Raw genomic sequence first — 20,286 nt, 5'->3', positions numbered from 1 at the left:
CGCTTTTTAAAAGTATACTCTATACTATAAGTATATAAAATTCTTAGTATAGTTCTTCTCTAAAGAAAGCGTAGACTTAAGATATTTAATAAGTACTTATAATATAGCTTTTTTTTCTATAGAGATAAAAAGTATAGTAGAAGCTAGAAGCTTTAGACTAATAATTTAATTAACCTAGTTCTAAAGATATCTAATATAAGTACTCTTTAACTACTATTTTATTACTTATACCTTATACTTTATAATAAATAAGTTATACTTATTAGCGTAGAGCTTATTAACTAAAGCGTTCTATATAATTACTACTAGCTCTAAAGTAGTTAGAACGCTTATCTAAATAGAAGTAGCTATTTTAGTATTAGAGTTAACGTTAGCTTAAATTTCTTTACTTAGAGTATAGAATTTAAACTAAGTAAACTACTTAAACTAATATACTAAGTTAGTAAGTATAAAAGCTTCTATAGAGATTATTATAAAGTTACTTATTATAAGTAATAAAGTAGTACTTCTATAAAAGTGTAAAAATTAGTAATAGAATTAGTATTACTATACTCTATTAAACACCTTACGTTTTAAGTATATAAATATAGAACTATATTATTTTCTTAAAGCGCTAGACTTATAACTATTACGTCTAAAAGTATAAAAATAAATAAAAGATAAATTATTATATTATAAGCTTACTTAGAAAGCTTTTTTAAGTAGTAAAGCTTCTAAAAGCTTATCTTAATCTATACTAGTATAATTACGTGCTATACTCTTAAGAAGTATCTAGAGGTACGTTCTATAATAATAACTCTATAGATATACTTACTAAGCTACTAGATTCTACTAAGTTTACTACTATATACAAAATTCTTAGTCTTATTTACTAGAACTTTCTATATAGTATAGAGTAAGACTCTCTATATCTTACTATAAGTATAGTTAATATTATACTTTAGAACTATATAAGTAATAATAATAAAGCTTTTACTCTATAAACTATTTTTCTCTAAAATACTTATAAAGACGCTAACTATATAAAAGCTCTTATATTAAAGTAGCTTTTCTAAGAGTCTAGTATTACTCTAAAATATAAAAAAGTCTAGTATAAGTATATTAGTACTTAGTATATAAACTAAACGTATATAAAGAAGATTAAAGACCTAAATAAGAAGAAATTTATTACTATATATAGTAGTATCTAGACTACGCTTTACTTTAAGTATACTACCTTACGTAATAATAATAACTATATCTAGTAGCTCTACTATAGTAAGTAACTTAGAGACGCCTATAATTCTAATATAAACTACTTCTATTATAGTACTATACTTTAACTTGCTTTTATAGTCTCTTGTTTTCTTTCTTTTTTTTATTTACTTTATAATAAGTTTTAGAAGAGCTATTAGTTAGAATTTTATTATATAATTTACTTACTAGCGTTGCCTTAGTAGTATATATACAAGGCTTCCTCCCTCTTATATAGAATAATTATTACATCTTTCTCTTATTGTTCTACAGCAGGGGCAGATTGGCGTTGCGCGACTTCGCGGAAGATGAGGAAGATGACAGGAAATACAAAGGCGGCAGGGATAAGGACGGCGTCATGCAGCGCCCGCCTAGGCAGCGTGTGTTGACTGTGCATCTTGGACTTGGTTGTTGCAGTTGCGCAGTGACCTACGTAGGTCCAAAGAGCGATAATATAATGGTTACAACCGAGGTTCCTTGCACCTGCGTCGATGAGTCAGTCGCGCCTCCACCCGATGGCCGATGTGGCTTGACCAGCTGCAAGATCGATATCTGACAAGTCTGGATATCCTTGTACCAGATGCGCTGAATGTCAGACGTCGTGCGCTGGTGGCTTTGGAACACGGCGTTCTCTCCCGTTCTAATGAGACAATTGTAATCACATGCAAAGCTTTCGAAAATGGAGATGTTACGTCTTGTGTACCATTGTAATAAATCCGATCTATATCAGATAAAAGTGAGGGTATAATCGAAGAAAACTACCCGCGTCTGCGCGCATTACGGCGCCTCGAGGTGATAACGCCATGTATACAAAAAGGTCGCAAAAACACTATCAAACTCGAAAGTACAATCTAGACACCGGAGCAGACACAGTCTATGAAGCCCGCTTATCGGTCACGAACTCCTTGTCATCGTGAGCCGAGCTGCCTCCGCTGTGCGGCTCTGAGACACCCATAGTCTCCGGGTCAGATCTCCAGAAGTCCTTCTTTCCGCTGGCGAGCCTCTTAACCCACGGGGGGAGGAGGCCGCCCTCGAGACGCCAGGTCCAGTGCTCTTTCTCGTCCTTGTTGGGAGGTACAATGCGACCACCAGAAGCCAGCTCGACGAGCCAGACGGTGCCGTTGATGAGAATGTACGAGCAGATACCGGCGATCAGACCGTAGGCGATGGAGTATGTGAAGGGCATCACTGCGATGGTGAGGAAAGCGGGGATGGAATCGCCGAGGTAGCGCCAGTTGATGTCCTTGGCCGAGGTTGCCATGAGTGAACCGACAATGACCAGGGTACAGCCGGTAGCCCAGGGAGGGATGGATGCGAAGATCGGAGCGAAGAAGATGGCGATGAAGAAGCAGATACCAGAGAACATGGCGGTAAGACCGGTCTTGCCTCCTTCAGAGATACCGGCACCGGATTCGATGTAGGCGGTGACTGGAGGGCATCCCATAAGCGATCCGATACTGATACCGAGAGCGTCGACGGAGTAGGCGATGGAGGAGTTTTCGAAGTCCTGGGTGCGCTCGTCGATAACACCGCAGAAACGAGCCATGGAGTAGAGGGTACCAGTGCCTAGTGATGTCAGCATATTGCTCAAAAAGTGTCTAACGCGCAACTTACAGTCCAGAATATCGACGTAGAGGAAGGTAATGAAAGCTAGACCCCATTGACCAGCGTGCTCCGAGATGTTCCACTGCTGAACAGCAAGAATCTTGCCAATCGGGTGGAAAGTAACGACCTGCTTGAAGAAATCGAAAGCGGAGTTGCCAGTCTCGGTGTACGGGAAGTAGGTGACGCTTGTTGGGCGAGGCCACGAGATGATGGAAACGAGGAGAATGCCGATGATGATGGCACCCTTGACGCGGTACAGCATAAGCATGACGGTCAAGACACCGCCACAGAAGATACCGATCCACATGGTTGGGCTCCTCATCTTGACACTTCCTGGGCAGACGCCATCAACCTGGTCTGCGGCAACGCAACCGGCGAGTTCGAGAGGGGTCGATTGAGCACCGGTGATGAGACCGATACCAGCGGAGTAGGCGAGACCAATAATAGTCAGGTATAGTCCGATACCGACACCGGTGGCGAGCTTGATACTAGCAGGAATAGCTCGTGCAAGCCATTGTCGGATACCCAGCATAGTAAGACCAACAAAGACAAAACCCTCGACAAATACGGCAGTGAGAGCGACCTCGTAGGGGACCATGCCTAAAAAGCAATTAGCAACGTTCCATGAAGATCAACTGGTACGACCCGTGGCGCCGGTAAGCAGACCTAATTAGGGAACCGCATAACGGGGATACATAAACGGGAACGGGGAATGGCGCATTGGTACGACGTACCTGTACCATGGAAACCAACTACGGTGTACGCAAAGTAAGCGTTCAGCCCCATACCCGGAGCCAGGGCAATGGGCAGATTGGCGAACAAGCCCATGCAGAAAGTAGTCAAAGCGGAGATGGCAGCGGTCGCGGTAACCAGATCACGTCTGACTTCCTGGACACAGAGGGCGTACTGTGGGTTGGTCTCGCAAATGGGGTCGTCCGGGAGGCCTGGGCACACGCAAGTACCACCAGTGTCTGACACGATGGATGCTACACATGGTCATCAGATGCGGTTCTGTCAACGACATCCCGCAATGGACATACAGTTAACAGAGATGATATAAGCCATGGCGAAGAAGGTGGCTAGTCCCGCGCGGAACTCAGTGAAGAAGTAGCTCCCCTTGCGCTCTTTGGGCTATAGGGCTGTTAGTGCATGTACCGACTATCGACATGCGATATACATACATGCCCTGATCCCTCGAGGCGAAAGTACCGTCCGACGGCGGAGCGCGCGACCGCGCCATTGACCTTGTGAACAAAGCCCGACATTGTGGCAGAATTTTTTCTCGACGGCACCGCGGTTGATAATCGCAAAATTGAGTTGAGTTGTGTGCGATGAAGAGGTACAGTTGATGCGGAGTAGACCGGCGAGAGGATCGACGTCAAGCTCTGCTCGATTTACCAGTGAAGGCGAAGCGAGTCTTTTAAGTCAGGGTGCGTTCGTAGCACAGGGCCTGGACGGCGGATGTGAATGAAAGTGTATCCCGCACCAAAAAGATAAGGACCAGCGGCGACGACCAACCCTGTCGCGTTCGACCTCCCGCGAAGAACCAATGACCCATATCAGGCCGATCAAGCCCTGCTTTAGTTGGACTAGTCGCGCGGCCCATGCGATTCCACTTCGCGGCAAGCTAGGCTGTCTCGGCGTGCTGCGCGTGAAGGTGGCCGGCCGCTTCCCTCAGCCTAAGCCTGGGGAACGTCGTGAAGTCCCGGGCACTGCAGCTCGCCTTTCGCGACACCTCATCTTGGCGCATACACATGCTTTTCCCCCTCGAAGCCACGCCAGCCCTGGCGTATCAGGGCGGACGCGCTATTCGGAGGTCGCCGGCCGGCGCCCGCAGCCACGACGTGTGGAAGTCGCCTCTTGTCCACGGGTATCTAGGACCGAATCTCTGTTATCGTAGCTGACGAGACGCACACCACGGGCGCACCTCGTCGATTGCAAATGGAATCTTGTCAATCTTCGGAATGGGTCGCTCGTGTTGGAAATAAAGGTGGAGCTAGCCCATGCGACGGTTGACGGAGACTCGCCTAGTCGCGTTAATGAAGTTCTGATAGCACCAAGTGGAGTCCTTGGAATGCCGTCAGCCTTCCACTGCCTGCAGCGCTGTTTCGCCTGCATATGTCGTCTGCCTTCGTCCTCCATTGCGCAACACGACCATCCATATTGACGTTGGTGACACCCGTGTCATCGTTGGGTCGCTTCTCCTCACATGCAGGAGCGAACCCGGCAGCCAGGGCATTGGGGATTAACTGCATGGGGTCGCAAATATATCGCAAGGAGCCCCTTGCCCAACATTCACCAACAAACGGCTTTCTACACACCACCTCCGGGGAACAAACGCATCGCTTGCTATACATACGATCTTGCATGAACGCTACGAGTATACTAATTGGCACGTTCCTTCTGCTGGGGTAGTCTACGCCCATGGCAAACACTCGCCGCCATCACGACCCAATAAATACTAATCAAGGACATCTAGCCTACTTGTTTGTTCTTCCTACCTCGAACACCACCACCTCGACGACTAATCTCAAGAGTCGCACAAGAACGACGTGGCTACACCAATCGCCCTCCAGCCCTAGACGATGCCACCACGATACCTCGCCTCGCAGCATCTCAAAAGCAATTACGCGTCTTCTGGCCTTGTGGGACTCCACTGGGCCACATCTAGAACGCCCCGATCTCAGGTTTCATGGCGCTTGATGCGGTTTGCCATGCTATCCGCGCCGCAGTCGTGCTGTCGCCGGATCTGGTGTAACCAACAATCCACATGGAGTATTTCGAGCGCGGATTAACGCGGCTTTTCCGATGGGCCACGGGCCGTGGTCCATCTGAAACTCGCCGCGGGGATCTATGAGGATGGATATTGTCGCAAGGCCTCCTACTTTGCATAGGCCTGCTGTGGAGATTGTTGACAGCGTGGTCGATATCCTGTGTCAACATCGCCGCTGCCGGAACCAAGCATCTCGGCGTTCGCAGACTGCGGTTCAAGTTGACTATATCGCCATGAAGAGAGCTGAATATTCGAACGCCACGCAACAAGCACAACGATTGTTCTAACCGATATGCACTACGTGAGCTGAACGACGGTGCGGGGATCGTCGCCTCGCTCCTAGCGCTGCCATGTGGCTACCCCTTGCGCTAGCAACATGTATTGGCTGCTAGGGGAAATGCAATATGCATCTTGCTCTTTAGAGCGCCTCGCTCACGTGGCATAGGAGACGTCACGATATAGCATTGTTTGGAAATGACAAGCTTAATAAGCTGGCTAACCAATCGCTCCTGCCGTGTCTTACGGCTACGTGACTTCCGTGTCGTTGGTTCTTCCGTTTGGCGACCTTAAACTGAGTCGCCTTATTCATCGCAATGTCAAGAACGACAAACTCCCCTTCGGCTCGGATTTATCCTCATCGTCGCCCAAGGCATTCCATACACCGTCGATACTTGGGTAGCCATCGGGCTGCTGGTGTCGCATTCATCGATTGTAGCGCGGCCTAGAGCTGGACTAAGCAGACCTAGTAGGAGTGATCATCGCATCCCGGAATAACATGAGCGCGGAGAGTTTGAAATGAGGGGATGACGAATATAGAGTTTGCGGAGTAAATCCTACGCCGTCATACTTGAGCACGATCGCGCCGTTGGTCCGCTCCGTATACACTTGCCGTGTGATCGCCTAGTTGGGCTGACCGCATTGGCGACTTTAGACCCCATAACACAAGCAAGTTCTGTAAGATAGTCCATGGAACTTACAGTTTCTGCAATGGCATACAGAGCATATACAGCGAAACGCTTCAGCTCCCTCCCTACACCTCTCATTTCAACGATTAAAGTCACCAGGCCGGTGTAAGCATGTGATGTGTGTCTGGTTCGAATGGAACCGAATTATATCTACCGAATTAGGAGAGCTTGGAACCAAGATCAAAGCAGCGACAGGTTGTCCGTCGTCATCGAAAGCAACATGTCAACCTAGGTAGACCCCCTCCTACAGCCCACCCCCTCCCAAATCCCAACTCCACCAAAGCAACTCGCAGCCCACTCAACGCCCCCAATTCCCCCTATACAGTCCATCCAGGGCATCGTTCAAGGCATTCAAGTCATCCCAGTCACCACTCAGTCTCCCATCCGCACTTATACCTTGAACCTTCCCATTCTTCAGATCCTTCTTAGCTTTGAAAATGATTACAGACAAGACGATAACGACGATCACCAAGGCCAGAACGATAGTGAAGCAGCAGCAGACGTCTTCCTCAGAATTCGGTCTTCGCTTCGGCGTCGTGAGTGCAGTGCTGCGTGTATGGGCTGGGGCCTCAGCTGCTGGTATGCGAGTTGTGCGTTGGACCTCTGCGGCATTTGATTGCAGCGAGGAGAGAGCGATGTTCGTAGTGCTGGAAGCGTTTATTAAGTGCGATGCGGCTTCGATGTCGTAGTTTGGGTCGCTGGGTGCGGGATGGTGGTGTGATGAATGGTGGGCGTCGTGGAAATGGGCGGGCTGTAGAGGGGAGAGGATGTGATCGTGAGTGTTGTGTGTTGGTGGGTGGGAAGCGGTACTGCAGAAGTTGTCTGATGCAGTATATGACACATGTTCATGCGTAGAGTAAGAAGGTGGGCAGTCGAATGACTGATCGTATGACATGAAGGTGTTGTCGTCCGACATGGCTGCTTTGGAGTCGAGGGTTTTGTGTGAAGGCTGTTTCAAGTTTTGTGAGAGGTGTTGTAGTGGAGGAATTGTGAGTGAAGAAAGTTGTCTTAAAAGTATTGAGATCTTGCTCATAGTGGGTTCTACCATACATTATAATAGCGAACCATGGGTCTACGATCATGAGTCGTCCACTCCAAACATCAGCATTACCGCCAACGGGGATTTGAGCAGATTACACCGACCTCAAAAAACTTAGGCAGACGCGCAATGACCGCCATCCACTCTGAGGTCGGCACCAGTCATGAATCGACTTCCTTCTGCTAGCAAGAACACTGCTGGTGCTTTGAAGTCATCCGGTACACCAAGCTTCCCAAGTAGTGCGCCAGCCATCCACGTCTTCTCTACATCTGGATCTGCTGCGAGAAGTTCGTCGGTCATCGCAGTTCGGATATACTGCGGATGTAGTTAGTGGTATGTTTGAATATTGGGATGTGAATAGACTTACACCTGGCGAAAGCGTGTTCACCCGAATACCATACTGGCCCCACTCTTGCGCAAGCGAGCGACACATTTGGTGTACAGCTGATTTGCTGGCGTTGTAGGCTGTGCATGTAAGACCCTGAGATTGTTGTTAGATCCACTCAATGCTTCAAGACGGAGGCAATATACTCACCCTATTGGCGACCTGACCCGACATACTAGCGATGAGCACGATGGAGCCACCAGTACCCTTGTCCTTCAGTATCCTCGCAGCTCTTTTGACCGATATGAACGCGCCGACAACGTTCACTCGTAGCATGCGCTCAAAGTCTGATGCTTCATAGTCGAGCGCTGGCACTCTTTGTTGGATACCCGCGCATGCGACCATGCCATTCAAAGGCGCGCCTTGCTCATCAGCCTCGCGTGATATCTCATCGAGAACTTGAGTGACTTCCGCTTCGCTAGTAACGTCACATCTGCGGTATGTCGCTGTAGTGCCGAGTTGTTTAGCAAGCTTCGTCAAGGCTTGCCATTCTGTGTTGCTTGGTTCTGGAAGGATGTCTAGGCAGGCTGCGTGTCCGCCTGCTTCCACGACAGCGAATGCAAGGGTAATTCCGAGTCCACGACCACCTCCTGTGATGGCGATTGTCTTCCCAGCGAGAGAGAAGAGTGCCGGTGTTTGCGCGGTTGATGTTTGAGTCGTGGATGAGGCAAGAGCGCTAGTGACCGTATTGATGGCTGATGGGCTCATTTTGCTTCGTGGGACGTCAGAATCTCCTAAAGATCAAGGACTGGTGTACGAGAGGGTCTGAATGCAAAGTGTTGAAGAGCGACGACGCAAGCAGCTTCCATGTATACCAAAGCTCATGGAATATATAGACGCGCATTTTCTCCACATTCGACATGGAAGCCGCATATGTGGAACTGATTCGCTGGAATCTAATCGTCGCAGATCCAGCGAGGCGTGGACACTGCACAAGGTTCAAGCAGTTTCCCAGTTGATCGAACGAGAAATTTTAACCGCTGCCAAGAGAAACAACCTCGTTCAAGGTACTGTTTAGCTGCGCTTATAGCTGCCGCATCGAGAAAGATAATGTCGAGAGATGTCGGCGAAATCTGTTAATTCCTGATCTAATTGTGCTTGGAATGCTCGAACGTAGCAAGTACAACATGTAGGTACCTGTGCTCTTGCCCGACGCATTCTTCTACTCTCCCGTCGAAAAGACACTTGGTACAAGGAATCCGCTACATCAATCAGGCAACTTCGAAAGAACCATCGATTGCAGTTGTGCGACGGTACCCTCCCATGCGCATTGCATGCCGAAGCCACCACCTCAGGCAACTTCCCAACCACCATCGATCGCAGGATTACCTTTTGACAGGCCGTACAAAACTTAGCGGGGTCGTCGTACCCTGCAAGCTCACCACCCGAAACCACCACGTTGGGCAAGTTCTTGTAAAACCATCGATTGCGGCGAGGATCCGGTGCCCCCAACATACCCTCTTCGGCAACTTCTGGTAAAACCATCGATCACGGCTGCCCTTTCGTGCCCTTTCCACGCGACGCCTACCGATCCATCCAATGACCGTCCAACGCCGTCGTGCCCTCTGTGCCCCTTCATGCACGCCACCGGAACCCTCAAATTGCCCTCTACAGTAACTTCCAGCCTACCCATCGATTCCTTCGGAGCACGTCCATGCGCATGGTCCCCTTTCAAGACACCGCCGCAGGAAATGCGCGTTGTAGCGTCGTACGTCCAGGCGGTGAGGTGGTTCACGAGACCTTCGATTGAGGCTGATGACGTCGTTTGCTCCTCGTGCGCTGGAGCTTATCGAGCATGGACCCGACATTTCCGTGTTTGCCCACCGCTTCCACGATGTACACAAACTTCCTCTGCCAGCATGATCCCTTTATCTTAGATTTCCATTTGCCTGTCACTCTGTGTATTTCCTTCCTGCGCGTTCAGTCCCTGCATTTCCAGCGTCCAGCTTCCAGCGAGTCGAGTCATGTCTTTCTTCCAGCAAGTCCGCAACACGACGCGGCGCTTCCGCCGCACTCAGCTGCATAACATCGAGACGATAAAATCGCAACCGTTGGCCGAACTTTCTGGTTCGCTGGGTGATCTAGGCACACTGCTTCCGCTCATGACAACCCTGGTCCTGACAAACTCGATATCGCTCCCCTCAACCCTCCTCTTCACCGGCGCAGCAAACGTACTCACAGGCCTCGCCTTCGGCATCCCACTACCAGTGCAACCCATGAAAGCCATCGCAGCCGTGGCAATCGCACGCCAATTCACGCTGGAACAGAATGCAGCTGCTGGGCTAGTGGTCGCGGGCCTGGTCGGTGTGTTCAGCATCACAGGATTGATTAACTGGGCAAATCGCGTCACGCCTATTCCCGTGGTAAAAGGGATTCAAGTCGGAGCAGGCCTATCGCTATGCTTGAGCACAGGGACAAAACTCCTCTCATCACTCACCTGGACGGGACCATGGTGGGGCGACAACCTCTTCATAGCCATCGCAGCAGTCACCCTCTTACTATGCACATTCCCCTACCCCCGCATACCCTACGCGATGATAATCTTCCTAATCGGCATCTTCCTCTCCTTCGCATCCCCAACCGACGACAAAGTCGAGGTACCACACGCCGCAATCCCCATCCTGCATCCCTCGGCCAAAGACTTCCTCGAGGCAACAACAACAGCATCGCTCGGCCAACTCCCGCTCACCTTACTCAACTCCGTCATCGCCGCCTCGGCACTATCGTCTGACCTCCTGCCCTCACCGCCTTACCCCGCCGCCCCCACCGTAACGGAACTAGGCATCTCAGTCGCGGCCATCAATCTACTGGGCTGCTGGTTCGGCGCCATGCCCGCGTGCCACGGTTCCGGTGGACTGGCCGGCCAGTTCAGATTCGGCGCTAGGAGCGGGAGCAGTATAATTTTCCTGGGGGCAGTCAAATTCATGCTTGGGCTTATTGCGTTTTGGAAAGCGGATGCGATTATCAGCACGTTACATGATATACCCAAAGCGCTGTTGGGTGTGCTGGTTCTGGCTGCGGGCGTGGAACTAGCGAAGGTGGGGGAGAGTATTAATACCGATGCAAGGGATTTGAGGGTGCTGGAGAGGGATATGACGTGGGATGGCAAGCGGGTCAAGGAGTTGGATGAGAGGGAGAGGAAGGAGAGGTGGATGGTTATGCTTGTTACGGTGGCTGCGTTGCTGACGTTCAAGAATGATGCGGTGGGGTTTGTGAGCGGGTTGGCGTGGCATTGGGGGTTTGTGGCTGCGCGGCGGATTGAGATGGGCAGGGCTGAGGAGCCGGTTTGGAGGAGCGTGGGGAGTGAGAGGGGGGAGAGGGCGGGGTTGTTGGCGCATAGTGAGAGTGATACTGTTGCGTAGATGGGGGTACTTGTCACATGAGAATCGTGGCTAGATGCCGCTGGTCTTCATCACATCATATACATGGCATTTCAGACGTCTCACAACCACAAACACTTCTAGTAAAAACCATCAAGTTCAACATTCTAGTCATATCAACGTAATGGTACGCAAGCTGGCAAGCGGACCATTGTTGGATTAGGTGAGGTTGTATGTACATACATGTAAGAAACAAAACATGCTTGATAAGATATGTGCTCAGCGCTTGAGCGTATGAGAAACAGTAGATCTAAGTCTTGAAAAAAAGGTATAAACGATATCGCACCCAAACATGTATACAACTAATGTGTTGTCATGCAGCGAGAACGCCCATAAAAAACGAAAGTACGAAAAGCAGTAAAGCAGAGTCATAAAGGACGATTAGGCTTTTTCTGAGATCTCATGTGCTTGTGTTGGCGGTGTGGTTGTTCCGGTAATGGAAGCGTACCGCGCGGTCTCGGTGTTCTTCTCGGCGTGTTGCTCAGTGTTGGAGTTGAGGCTGCTGCCGACGTGCGAGGGCTGGTCGAGATGCTGTTCCTTGACGGCGCCGGCGTGGGCGCCGACTTCCTTCTTGTTCTTCTTCTCCTTCTTGGGCTTGGGCATGCGGAGGAGGTAGTAGAAGGCGAGGGCGGCGACGACGTTGAAGATGACGTAGACCCAGAGGATACTGTGAGGTTGAGTTAGTAACAGGTTCGAAATGGAAGATGTAGAGAGAAGTGACTTACCCAAAGTTGCGCCAGGCGTCGCCGTAGTCGGAAGAGATGCTGCGGAGGAAAACATTGGTGTCCTCGATAGCGCAGAAGTTGCAGTCGGTCATGGCCTCGGGGTTGGTCATCTTACCACCGGCAGATGCTTTCCAGGCCTCAATGTATTGACCGCAGTTTTCGCCTTCGCGAGGGTCGAAGTGAATCAACTCGTTCTGCGCGCACTGCACATTGGCGTTGGCCAGGCCGACAGACAGCAATCCAGACACCATGTACGTAAAGGGCGAGACGCGGTACATGAAGATCCAGAAGCGGGGGAAGGTGGAAGGCTGGGCAAGGACACCACAGAAGATCAAGCAGAGAGAGAACATCAAGTTGGCAATGTTGCCACCAGTCTCAGCGGAGTCGATACCAGCGATAACCATATGTGTGAATGTCGACGTGAAGATCAGGAACATCCAGACGAAGAGGAAGAATTGGAAACCACGGTAGGTGACCTTGTCGGTTTGCGCTGCGTTGTTGTACAGGCCAATGGGGTAGTACCAGCAGAAGTAGATGATCACGGCCATGAGCGAGTTCCATGGGAGCTCGACAGCGATGTTGGAAATCATGAAGGCCTTCCAAGAGTAGGTCTTACTGGGGCGTTCGCGGACCTCGTACAGAGCACGCTGAGTGACGAAGTGAGGCATGATCTGTTGGACCAATTGACCGAAGATAGTAAGCAACATGAAGATACCGAACATTTGGTTCTGGAGACCAGTCTGCGTGTTGGGCATCTGGAAGAGAGAGAAACCGATGAAGAGAGCCGAGAGCGTGCAGAGGAAGGTCTTGGAGTAGATGTACGAGGGTGTGCGCCAGTACTGCGTCCAGACACGGGACATGGTCTCGCGAAGTTGAACCATGAAAGGTGCGGCGAACTCGCGGTAGGCAGCCTTGTCCTCTCGCTTCTGAGCAGACATGGTGCGTTGAAGAGCCTCAGCTTGGCCGCGTTCGGACTTGAGTTCGGCGAGATGGCGCTTGACCTCACGGTACTCAGCGGAGTCGCGCCAGGTCTGGTGCCAGTCGATGTCTGTGTGCGAACCGGGAGCGGCACCAATTACTTCCAACATCCATTCAGCAGGGTTGGCGGCAGGCGGGCAAGGAGGACCACCGTTGCGAACGAAGTAATCGACTAGGACGTGCGAGTTTTCACCGACATCTCCGTAGTAGACAGTGCGTCCACCACGGGCCAAGAAGAGAAGACGATCGAAACGTTGGAACAACATGGCACTAGGCTGGTGGATGGTGCAGAGAATAGCTTGACCGTTCTTCTTCAACTTGTCCAAGAGATCGAGAATTGCCCAAGAGGTTTGCGAGTCGAGTCCAGAGGTGGGTTCGTCCAAGAAGAGAAGAAGAGCAGGCTTAGCAGCCAGTTCCACACCGATAGTAAGACGCTTGCGCTGCTCAACGTTGAGACCTTCACCGGGGACACCGACGATGGCATCAGCGTATTCAGTCATCTCCAGAAGCTTGATAACCTCCTCGACGTATTCGACCTTCTCTTGACGAGAGACGTGTGCGGGTTGACGGAGGACGGCGGAGAAGGTGAGGGCTTCACGGACGGTCGAGGTGGAGAGATGGAGATCTTGCTGCTGAGCGTAACCTGAATGCGAAGTTAGTGTGTGTTCCTCATGTTAGCGATAGTATGGAGACATACCTGTCTTGCGCTGGAAAGAGTCGTCACGAGGCTTGCCATCGACCAGCATCTGACCGGTAATGACACCCATAGTAGTACGTGTAGCCAAGCAATCCAAGAGAGTCGTTTTACCAGCACCAGAGACACCCATAAGCGCAGTCAAAGTACCCGGCTTGACCCATCCATCAACGTGGTCGAGGATACGGCGAGGCTCCTTCTTGATAGTGATATCGTAGCAGACGTCTTCCCACTGGAAGATGGCGGTTTGGCGTTCGATGATGGCGATGTCGTCGGAGCTGTTCTGAACAGAGGCATTGCGTGCAGGTTGAGCGGCTTCCAGATCCTCTTCGGACTTGCTCTTGGGCGCAGGGAGCTTGTGGCTACGCTGGAAGACAAGGACTTCGCCCTTGGACTTCTTGGCGGTGATGAACTCAGTACCAGCGAGGTAGACACCCATGAGACCGAACATGAAGACCCACATGATGCCGAAGTTGCGCCACTTGTTCTTTGCGTAGTAGTTGAAGGCCGAGTTGATGTAAGCATCACCACTAACGAATGGCTGTCCGGGAACAGAGCCGATGGTCCTGCAAGCTTGTTGAACACCAGAAACGTCTTCGTAGCCGGGGCCGAAAGGAATGAACTCGTTGCACTCGAATTGTCTGTTGTGGAACTCGTTGACCATGAGAGCCTCGAAACCGTAACTGACAGGGTTGATGTAGCGGATCCACTTGGACCAGCCCAGCATGTAGCTGGGAGGGATAGCGAAACCAGTGTACATGACGAGACCCAGGATGAGGATGGCAGCGGGTGCGAGAGCCTGGACAAGAGAGCGGGATAGAGAGGCGATGGAGCGGAAGAACATGGACATGACGAGCGTCAATGTGAAGGAGATGAGGACGAAGAAGAAGAAGTTGCCGGGCTCTCGTCGGAGGTTCGTCATGAAATACAGGACCAAGTTGAAGGTGATGGAATTGACAATCTTGTATGGCATGTCGGTCAACATACTGGCAAAGGCTTCAGCGGACGGGTGGTACAAGGCGTAACGAGAGTGCTTTTCAACAATGGGACGTTGAGCGTAAAGGGTCAGAATCTCGAGGGCGGAACCGAAAGCGTTCATCAGGATGGCGAAGAAGAGAAGGGCGGATCGAGAGTAAAAACTGGAAGTGGTAGGCTGGAGGTTGTAGAAGACGGACGAGATGACAAGACCCATGATGGAGTTGGCGATGAGTTGCGTGATGGTGATACTGGGGTCAGCCTTCAAGCGAACGAAGCCTCGCCACAAGCAAAGCTTAACCTGCTGCATGTACGAGAGAGTGTATGGGGACTTCTCGCGCTGACCCTTGGCCTTCTGCAGCTGGCGCGATTCCTTGAAGCGCTGGCCGGCCTCGCCACCAATGGGGAACTTTTGCTCGTAAGCTTCGATCTCTTGTAGGAGAGCTGCTCGCTCCGCGGACTCAGCCCAGCGCTGCGCGAACTCATCCGGAGTGCGTGGGACACGGTTCTCGAAGCCCTCGCGAACAATACGCTCCAAAGGACTGGTCATGGAAGTCAAGAAATCGGCATCGGTCTGACGGTCAGGGCAGAGGAAACCCATGTTGACGAAGAAGGCCTTCGCGTCGGTGGTCTTTCCGAAGAAGATTTGGCGACCCTCGTAGAGCACAAGTACCTTGTCGAAGAGGTCGTAGGCAGCCTGGGGTGCCTGGTAGATGGCGACACAGGCGGTGGTGCCGTTGATCTCAGTCTCCATGCGGAGAGTCTTGCAGAACTCGATGGCGTTGGCGGAATCAAGACCACGGGTGGAGTTGTCCCACGCTTGCAGTGGCGCTCTGCTGAGGGAGGCTTCGGCGATGGTGACACGCTTTCGCTCTCCACCAGAGACACCACGAAGGAAGTCGTTACCGACGCGAGTGTTAACGGTGTGAGAAATTCCATACAAGGCCATGATGACATCGCGCTGGTGCTCGGCGTACTGCTTTACACTGACGCCGCCTGGAATGTTCCTTGGCCGACGAGCTTGAGCAGCAAAGTAAAGAGTCTCTCCAACAGTCATCATAGGGAAATGAACATCGACTTCGGCAGTGTAGATGGCTTCACCGCGGTAGTTCTTGTTCATGAGCTCTGGGCTGACACCTTGGTAGTTGATGTGCGAGCTTGAGTCGACGACGAAACCGTGTGTCTCTCCAGTGATGGTCTTGAGGAAAGTCGAGCAACCAGATCCAGGAGGTCCAAGAACGACCAACATCTCGCCAGCCTCGACTAGACCATCACAGTGCTGCAGAATGTCGATCTTGCGGCCCTTGTCGCCCATAATTTTCTTGACGAGCGCAGGTCCATCTAGCCACACGTTACCAACAGTCTTCTGGTAATCGGTGTCGGTTCCGAAACCGTGGACGTTGAGATCGCGGAAAGATACACCAGCCGTTCGTGTAGGGGGCGCATTCTCGTCATTCAGCTGTAGGTTGAGCATAGCCTTGGTCCATGCTCGTGCGTTGAAGTGCTCGCCATGGGGGTCCAAAGCGGAATTGGGTGCCGCGTTGAAGGGATTTTGGTTTGCTGCGGATTGTTGACTCTGCGAGGTAAGTCTGCGGGCCAATTGGTGAACCGCCTCCTCTCTCCGAGCAGCCTCGGCGATTTCGTCGGCGTCATGTGTGTTGTAGTTTCCATCCTTGCGGTCGGTGTGGTTGTTGTGACTTTGTGGCGAGCCCTCGACAGCTGCTATTGTGGATGCATCTGACTCTGCTTGCTCGTTGTCGTTGTAGTGGGAAGGTTGTCGGCCGCCCATCTCTGGTGGTGGAACGCCGCCGGATACAGCCTCGCGGTCCATGTTGGTTGTGAAATTGCCGACTAGACTCATGGTGGGCGAGAGATCGCCACTTGGGGGCAGAGATTAGTCAGGCGAAGGAGAAATGCAAAGAGGGACAGGTATTAAAAGGTAGTAGAGTTTGTATGGCAGGGACAACAAGGCCAGGCCGGGGGGATGAGGTAGATGATAATAAAGGTAGCAGCAGCTACTGCTAATGAGGACCCAGGCGCCGCCCTAGTAAAGGATTTGGTCCAGCGGGCGGCGGACTGACGGCTTGGCTGGCGAGGACCAGCGCGCCGGATGGCCTGCCTGTCCGTCTCCGGTTCGCTTGCATCGAGTGCGCTAGTGTCACGCCTCGGATACGGTAAATACGATACCCATAAGGTCTTCCAGCCAATCAACGCGTACACACTACGGCCACGCGATATCGACTCATTCTACATCCACCACTGTCGTTTCGCGAAGAACGGTCCGAACAAAGTTACGTCCGTCGTCGTCGATCGCCGTTCGGCCATGCGGCTCTGAATGTTCTCTCTGGTAACCACAGTGGTGGAACCTGCATCGCCCACGGAGTACTGGACACTGTCCTCTGTATACAGCACCACATCCGAGCTAGTTCGTCCGACCAACGCCCGCGGCTGCCCCTAAGCCTTGGCCAAGCTCACATGCAGCCCATTTGCCCTCTGCGATAAGCGAAAGAGAAAGCGAATCCCCGCCGACCCCTAGAGAAAAAGAAGGTCTTACAGTCGACTGTCTCAGGCAATCGAGGGCTGCATACGCCATCGCAACACTGCTCGCAACCGACAGAAACAAACACATCAACACTGTACCTCATCTTGACGTCGTGCATCTCCGTTTCCCCTGCGCATGCTTGCATACCGCGCCAATCAAACGCACCCCGGTACGCCCCTCTCAAACGAAAGAGCCCCAGACCCCTCCCTCGCACAAGCACAGCGGACGAAAATCGCAGATCGCGAGATTCAGGGTGAAGGCAGAGTGGATCCAGCCCCCGGAGTGGTTGCGTGGCCATCTGCTCGGTGTTGGCTCTGCATCCGGTTCGACCTGCCGTTTCGTGGTGTTGTGGTGGCTTTTCAAGGTTGCCCGGGTGTTTGTGCTTGCACCATCTTTCTAGCGCGATTCGGCGGCGGATGTAGCGCCTTCCGTGGGACCGGAAGACGTTCAGCCCTACCCTGACACCTGCCATGTGCGCGGCACGGTGCTGGTTCAAAAGGCTTCCGGGTCCCGTTGCTTCTCGATACTGATTCTGGAATCTCCACTGCTGACTGCGGCTGCTTATCGTCGTGCCGCAAGAGAGGGTCTGTGAGGTCGTTGGTCCCCGGGATACGGCGAGGATAGCGGATCTTGGCCTTTCCGCGCCGGGGGCTGATCTGTCGACATATACCTCAAATGCGCGCGCGGTATGTTGTCGGTATGTACTGCTGACTGTGCGCGCTTTTTCGAGCTCGTTGTATGCCGTTTAAACGGTGTGCATCTTACGACTGCTTTGTGCCGGTCAGCGTTGGCATGTTACGCCCCGGGTAATATTATGCCACTCACAGTCATCTAGGCAGTCATCAAGCCAGCGATCGAGCTACTGGGCTTGCGATAGGTTCAGTCAGTACTTGGCCTCTTATCTGCAGACGCCGGCTATTCCTCAACGATCTGACGAGTTCCTTTCAGCAGGGCCTCAGGCGACAATTCAATATAACGAGTGCGACCAGCCGTTGCCCAACTTGTCGCGAACACAATAAGATGGTCAAGAGTGCGACACCGAATCCTATATAACGGTAGCATTCTTACTCAGGCGTCCTCCTATTTCCACCGGTCGTATGCTGTGCAGCCCGTCGAGACAGCTACCGAAGAATCGACATGGCGATGTTCTTACCCGAACCGCTGAGTGCATCTCGACAGGCAGCGAATGCAGGATCAGCCCGCTGGATTTCTCCAAGACCACCGCGACGTGAGGAACCTATATACGTCGTAGCATTCAAAGTCGGGGACATGAAGGGGTCCGGCTTACTATTGCGTCTTCCCTCCGCACAGATCCGTCGGTCCGATTGTGCACCCAGATATATCTCTAACGTTGCGGGACGGCCTGGGGTAGTGCTGATGAGCTTATCGAGACAACCGACGACACGTCTGAGCAATGGCTATGTCGTTTTCTCAAAGATTCATCATTTTATGACTACTTGCAGAAATTGAGTGTAAGTCAGACAGCGTAATTGTGCACAATATATCCATCCATAGATCTAAGAAATTCCAACTTACATGCACTCTCCCCAACCCATTTCTGATCTCATAACTTCCCCTTCTCCTTCTTCTTCGCCAACGGCCTCAAAATACACTGCTGCGTCATACTAGCCACACACCTCCCCCCCTCATCCCATACCCAACCCTCGCCAAAACTGCGCCCCTCCCCCGCAACCTTACACTTCAACTCCCTCAGCAACCACCCCTCATCCAGTTTCAAGTCCTCCGTATCCACAAACAGCCTTAAGGAGAAATCCAAACTAGACACCGCGCTCGCGTCCCCAAACCACATATGGTTGAACGAGAGGGGTAAGAACGCGATGCCTAGATCCATGAGGAAGGTCAGGGAAGTCATGTTATCGGTAGTAGTGGGAAGCTGTTCTCGGCTGCGGATCCAGTCTGCGGTGCTGCGCTCCGATGGCGCGAGCGCGTCTTGCGTGTGTGGTGCTGAGGCGGCGATGCCGTAGAGGTTCTGGGTGAAGACGCTGTCGGGGACGAGGCGTTGGTCATAGAAGTGCGAGATTAGATTGAAGCCCTTTTCGTGGGCTTCCTTCAGCTTTTTGGGGACGGTGCCTTTCTCCACTAGCGCGGTGAAGGCCGCCTCCGGTGTAGGACAGTCGCGCCAGTTGGGGTGGGTGTGGGATTGGGAGTAGGATAAGAGGGACGTGGGTGAGCTGATTATGAAATCGGCGGTTGCGAGGAGGCATATTCTGCTTTCTTCTTTTTGGCCTTCTTTGGGAGTGGTCGTTTGGCTTACTTCGACTTGGCGCGTTGCAAAGGTCCGGGTTTGGCGCACTACTCGTACGCTGGCTCGGAGGGGTCGGTCGGTGTATGCTGGGCCTAGGTAATTCCCTTGCAGGGAGTAAAGGTTGTAGCCGTCAGGTACGGTGAGACAGGCTGCTTTGCATGCCACCGCGATGGTGTAGCCGCCGTAGGCAATGTCTAGTGGATTGCCCATTTTCTGTGGTAGGTTGATCGTTTCGAATTCATTTTCGCCGGTTTGGCGTAGGGCTAGTTGCTCCATGAAGGGCTTTTGTGTTGGGTTGGGTTGGTCGGTCATCTTGGTTGAGAGGGTTGACGTGTGTTTGGTGTGGCGAAAGTGTTAGATTGGTGTTTGAGGGGTTAGCAGGCAACGCTGATCTAGTGAGTTGGTTTTAAGATGGCGGATCTCTAATGATAAAGCTTGTGATCGATGTATATATGTTATTGGGGATGTTGCGGCCGTTGCGGCCGTTACGGATGGAAGTCATGCCGCTAGCGTGCTGCACCAATCATCTAACCTCGGCAGGACTTCCCGCTGGTAAGCAGCCCCTCACCCAGATCAAGGTATCGTTGCGAAGTGCTCTCCAGCAGCAGTGACTTGGTGTAGGTAGGGAGAAAGTCTTGAATAATGTTTTGATCAGTTGTTAATATACAAGATACAATTACCCTAATCACCAAATCCTCTTAGCAACCATCGCATACCGACTAACAT

General features: G+C 51.6%; 5 protein-coding genes across 5 annotated transcripts; 1 reads left to right on the top strand and 4 right to left on the bottom strand.

Annotated features, from left to right (window-relative positions):
• Nucleotides 1-2,107: 2,107 nt before the first annotated feature.
• Nucleotides 2,108-4,103, bottom strand: J4E85_007481 (uncharacterized protein; the record flags this gene model as incomplete). The annotated part of the gene is made up of 5 exons (XM_051471713.1): nt 2,108-2,799; nt 2,848-3,438; nt 3,573-3,824; nt 3,879-3,969; nt 4,020-4,103. The coding sequence occupies 5 exons, from the start codon at nt 4,101-4,103 to the stop codon at nt 2,108-2,110; spliced, it is 1,710 nt and encodes a 569-aa protein (XP_051324787.1).
• Nucleotides 4,104-7,729: 3,626 nt separating this feature from the next.
• On the bottom strand, nt 7,730-8,708 carry J4E85_007480 (uncharacterized protein; the record flags this gene model as incomplete). The annotated part of the gene is made up of 3 exons (XM_051471712.1): nt 7,730-7,930; nt 7,983-8,096; nt 8,151-8,708. The coding sequence occupies 3 exons, from the start codon at nt 8,706-8,708 to the stop codon at nt 7,730-7,732; spliced, it is 873 nt and encodes a 290-aa protein (XP_051324786.1).
• A 1,256-nt stretch (nt 8,709-9,964) lies between these two features.
• Nucleotides 9,965-11,362, top strand: J4E85_007479 (uncharacterized protein; the record flags this gene model as incomplete). The annotated part of the gene is made up of 1 exon (XM_051471711.1): nt 9,965-11,362. The coding sequence occupies one exon, from the start codon at nt 9,965-9,967 to the stop codon at nt 11,360-11,362; it is 1,398 nt and encodes a 465-aa protein (XP_051324785.1).
• Nucleotides 11,363-11,761: 399 nt separating this feature from the next.
• Nucleotides 11,762-16,613, bottom strand: J4E85_007478 (uncharacterized protein; the record flags this gene model as incomplete). Its single annotated transcript, XM_051471710.1, has 3 exons — nt 11,762-12,047; nt 12,106-13,726; nt 13,781-16,613. 3 exons carry the CDS (start codon nt 16,611-16,613, stop codon nt 11,762-11,764), a joined length of 4,740 nt encoding a protein of 1,579 aa, XP_051324784.1.
• Nucleotides 16,614-18,858: 2,245 nt separating this feature from the next.
• J4E85_007477 (uncharacterized protein) lies at nt 18,859-19,872 on the bottom strand (the record flags this gene model as incomplete). Its single annotated transcript, XM_051471709.1, has 2 exons — nt 18,859-18,906; nt 18,952-19,872. 2 exons carry the CDS (start codon nt 19,870-19,872, stop codon nt 18,859-18,861), a joined length of 969 nt encoding a protein of 322 aa, XP_051324783.1.
• Nucleotides 19,873-20,286: the final 414 nt, after the last annotated feature.

The sequence above is a fragment of the Alternaria conjuncta genome (assembly GCF_024043145.1).
Source record: "Alternaria conjuncta strain BMP 0040 chromosome Unknown scaffold_10, whole genome shotgun sequence".
Lineage (NCBI taxonomy): Eukaryota > Fungi > Ascomycota > Dothideomycetes > Pleosporales > Pleosporaceae > Alternaria > Alternaria conjuncta.
The sequence above is the reverse complement of the archived record's forward strand: the minus strand, read 5'-3'. Positions and strand labels throughout refer to the sequence as shown.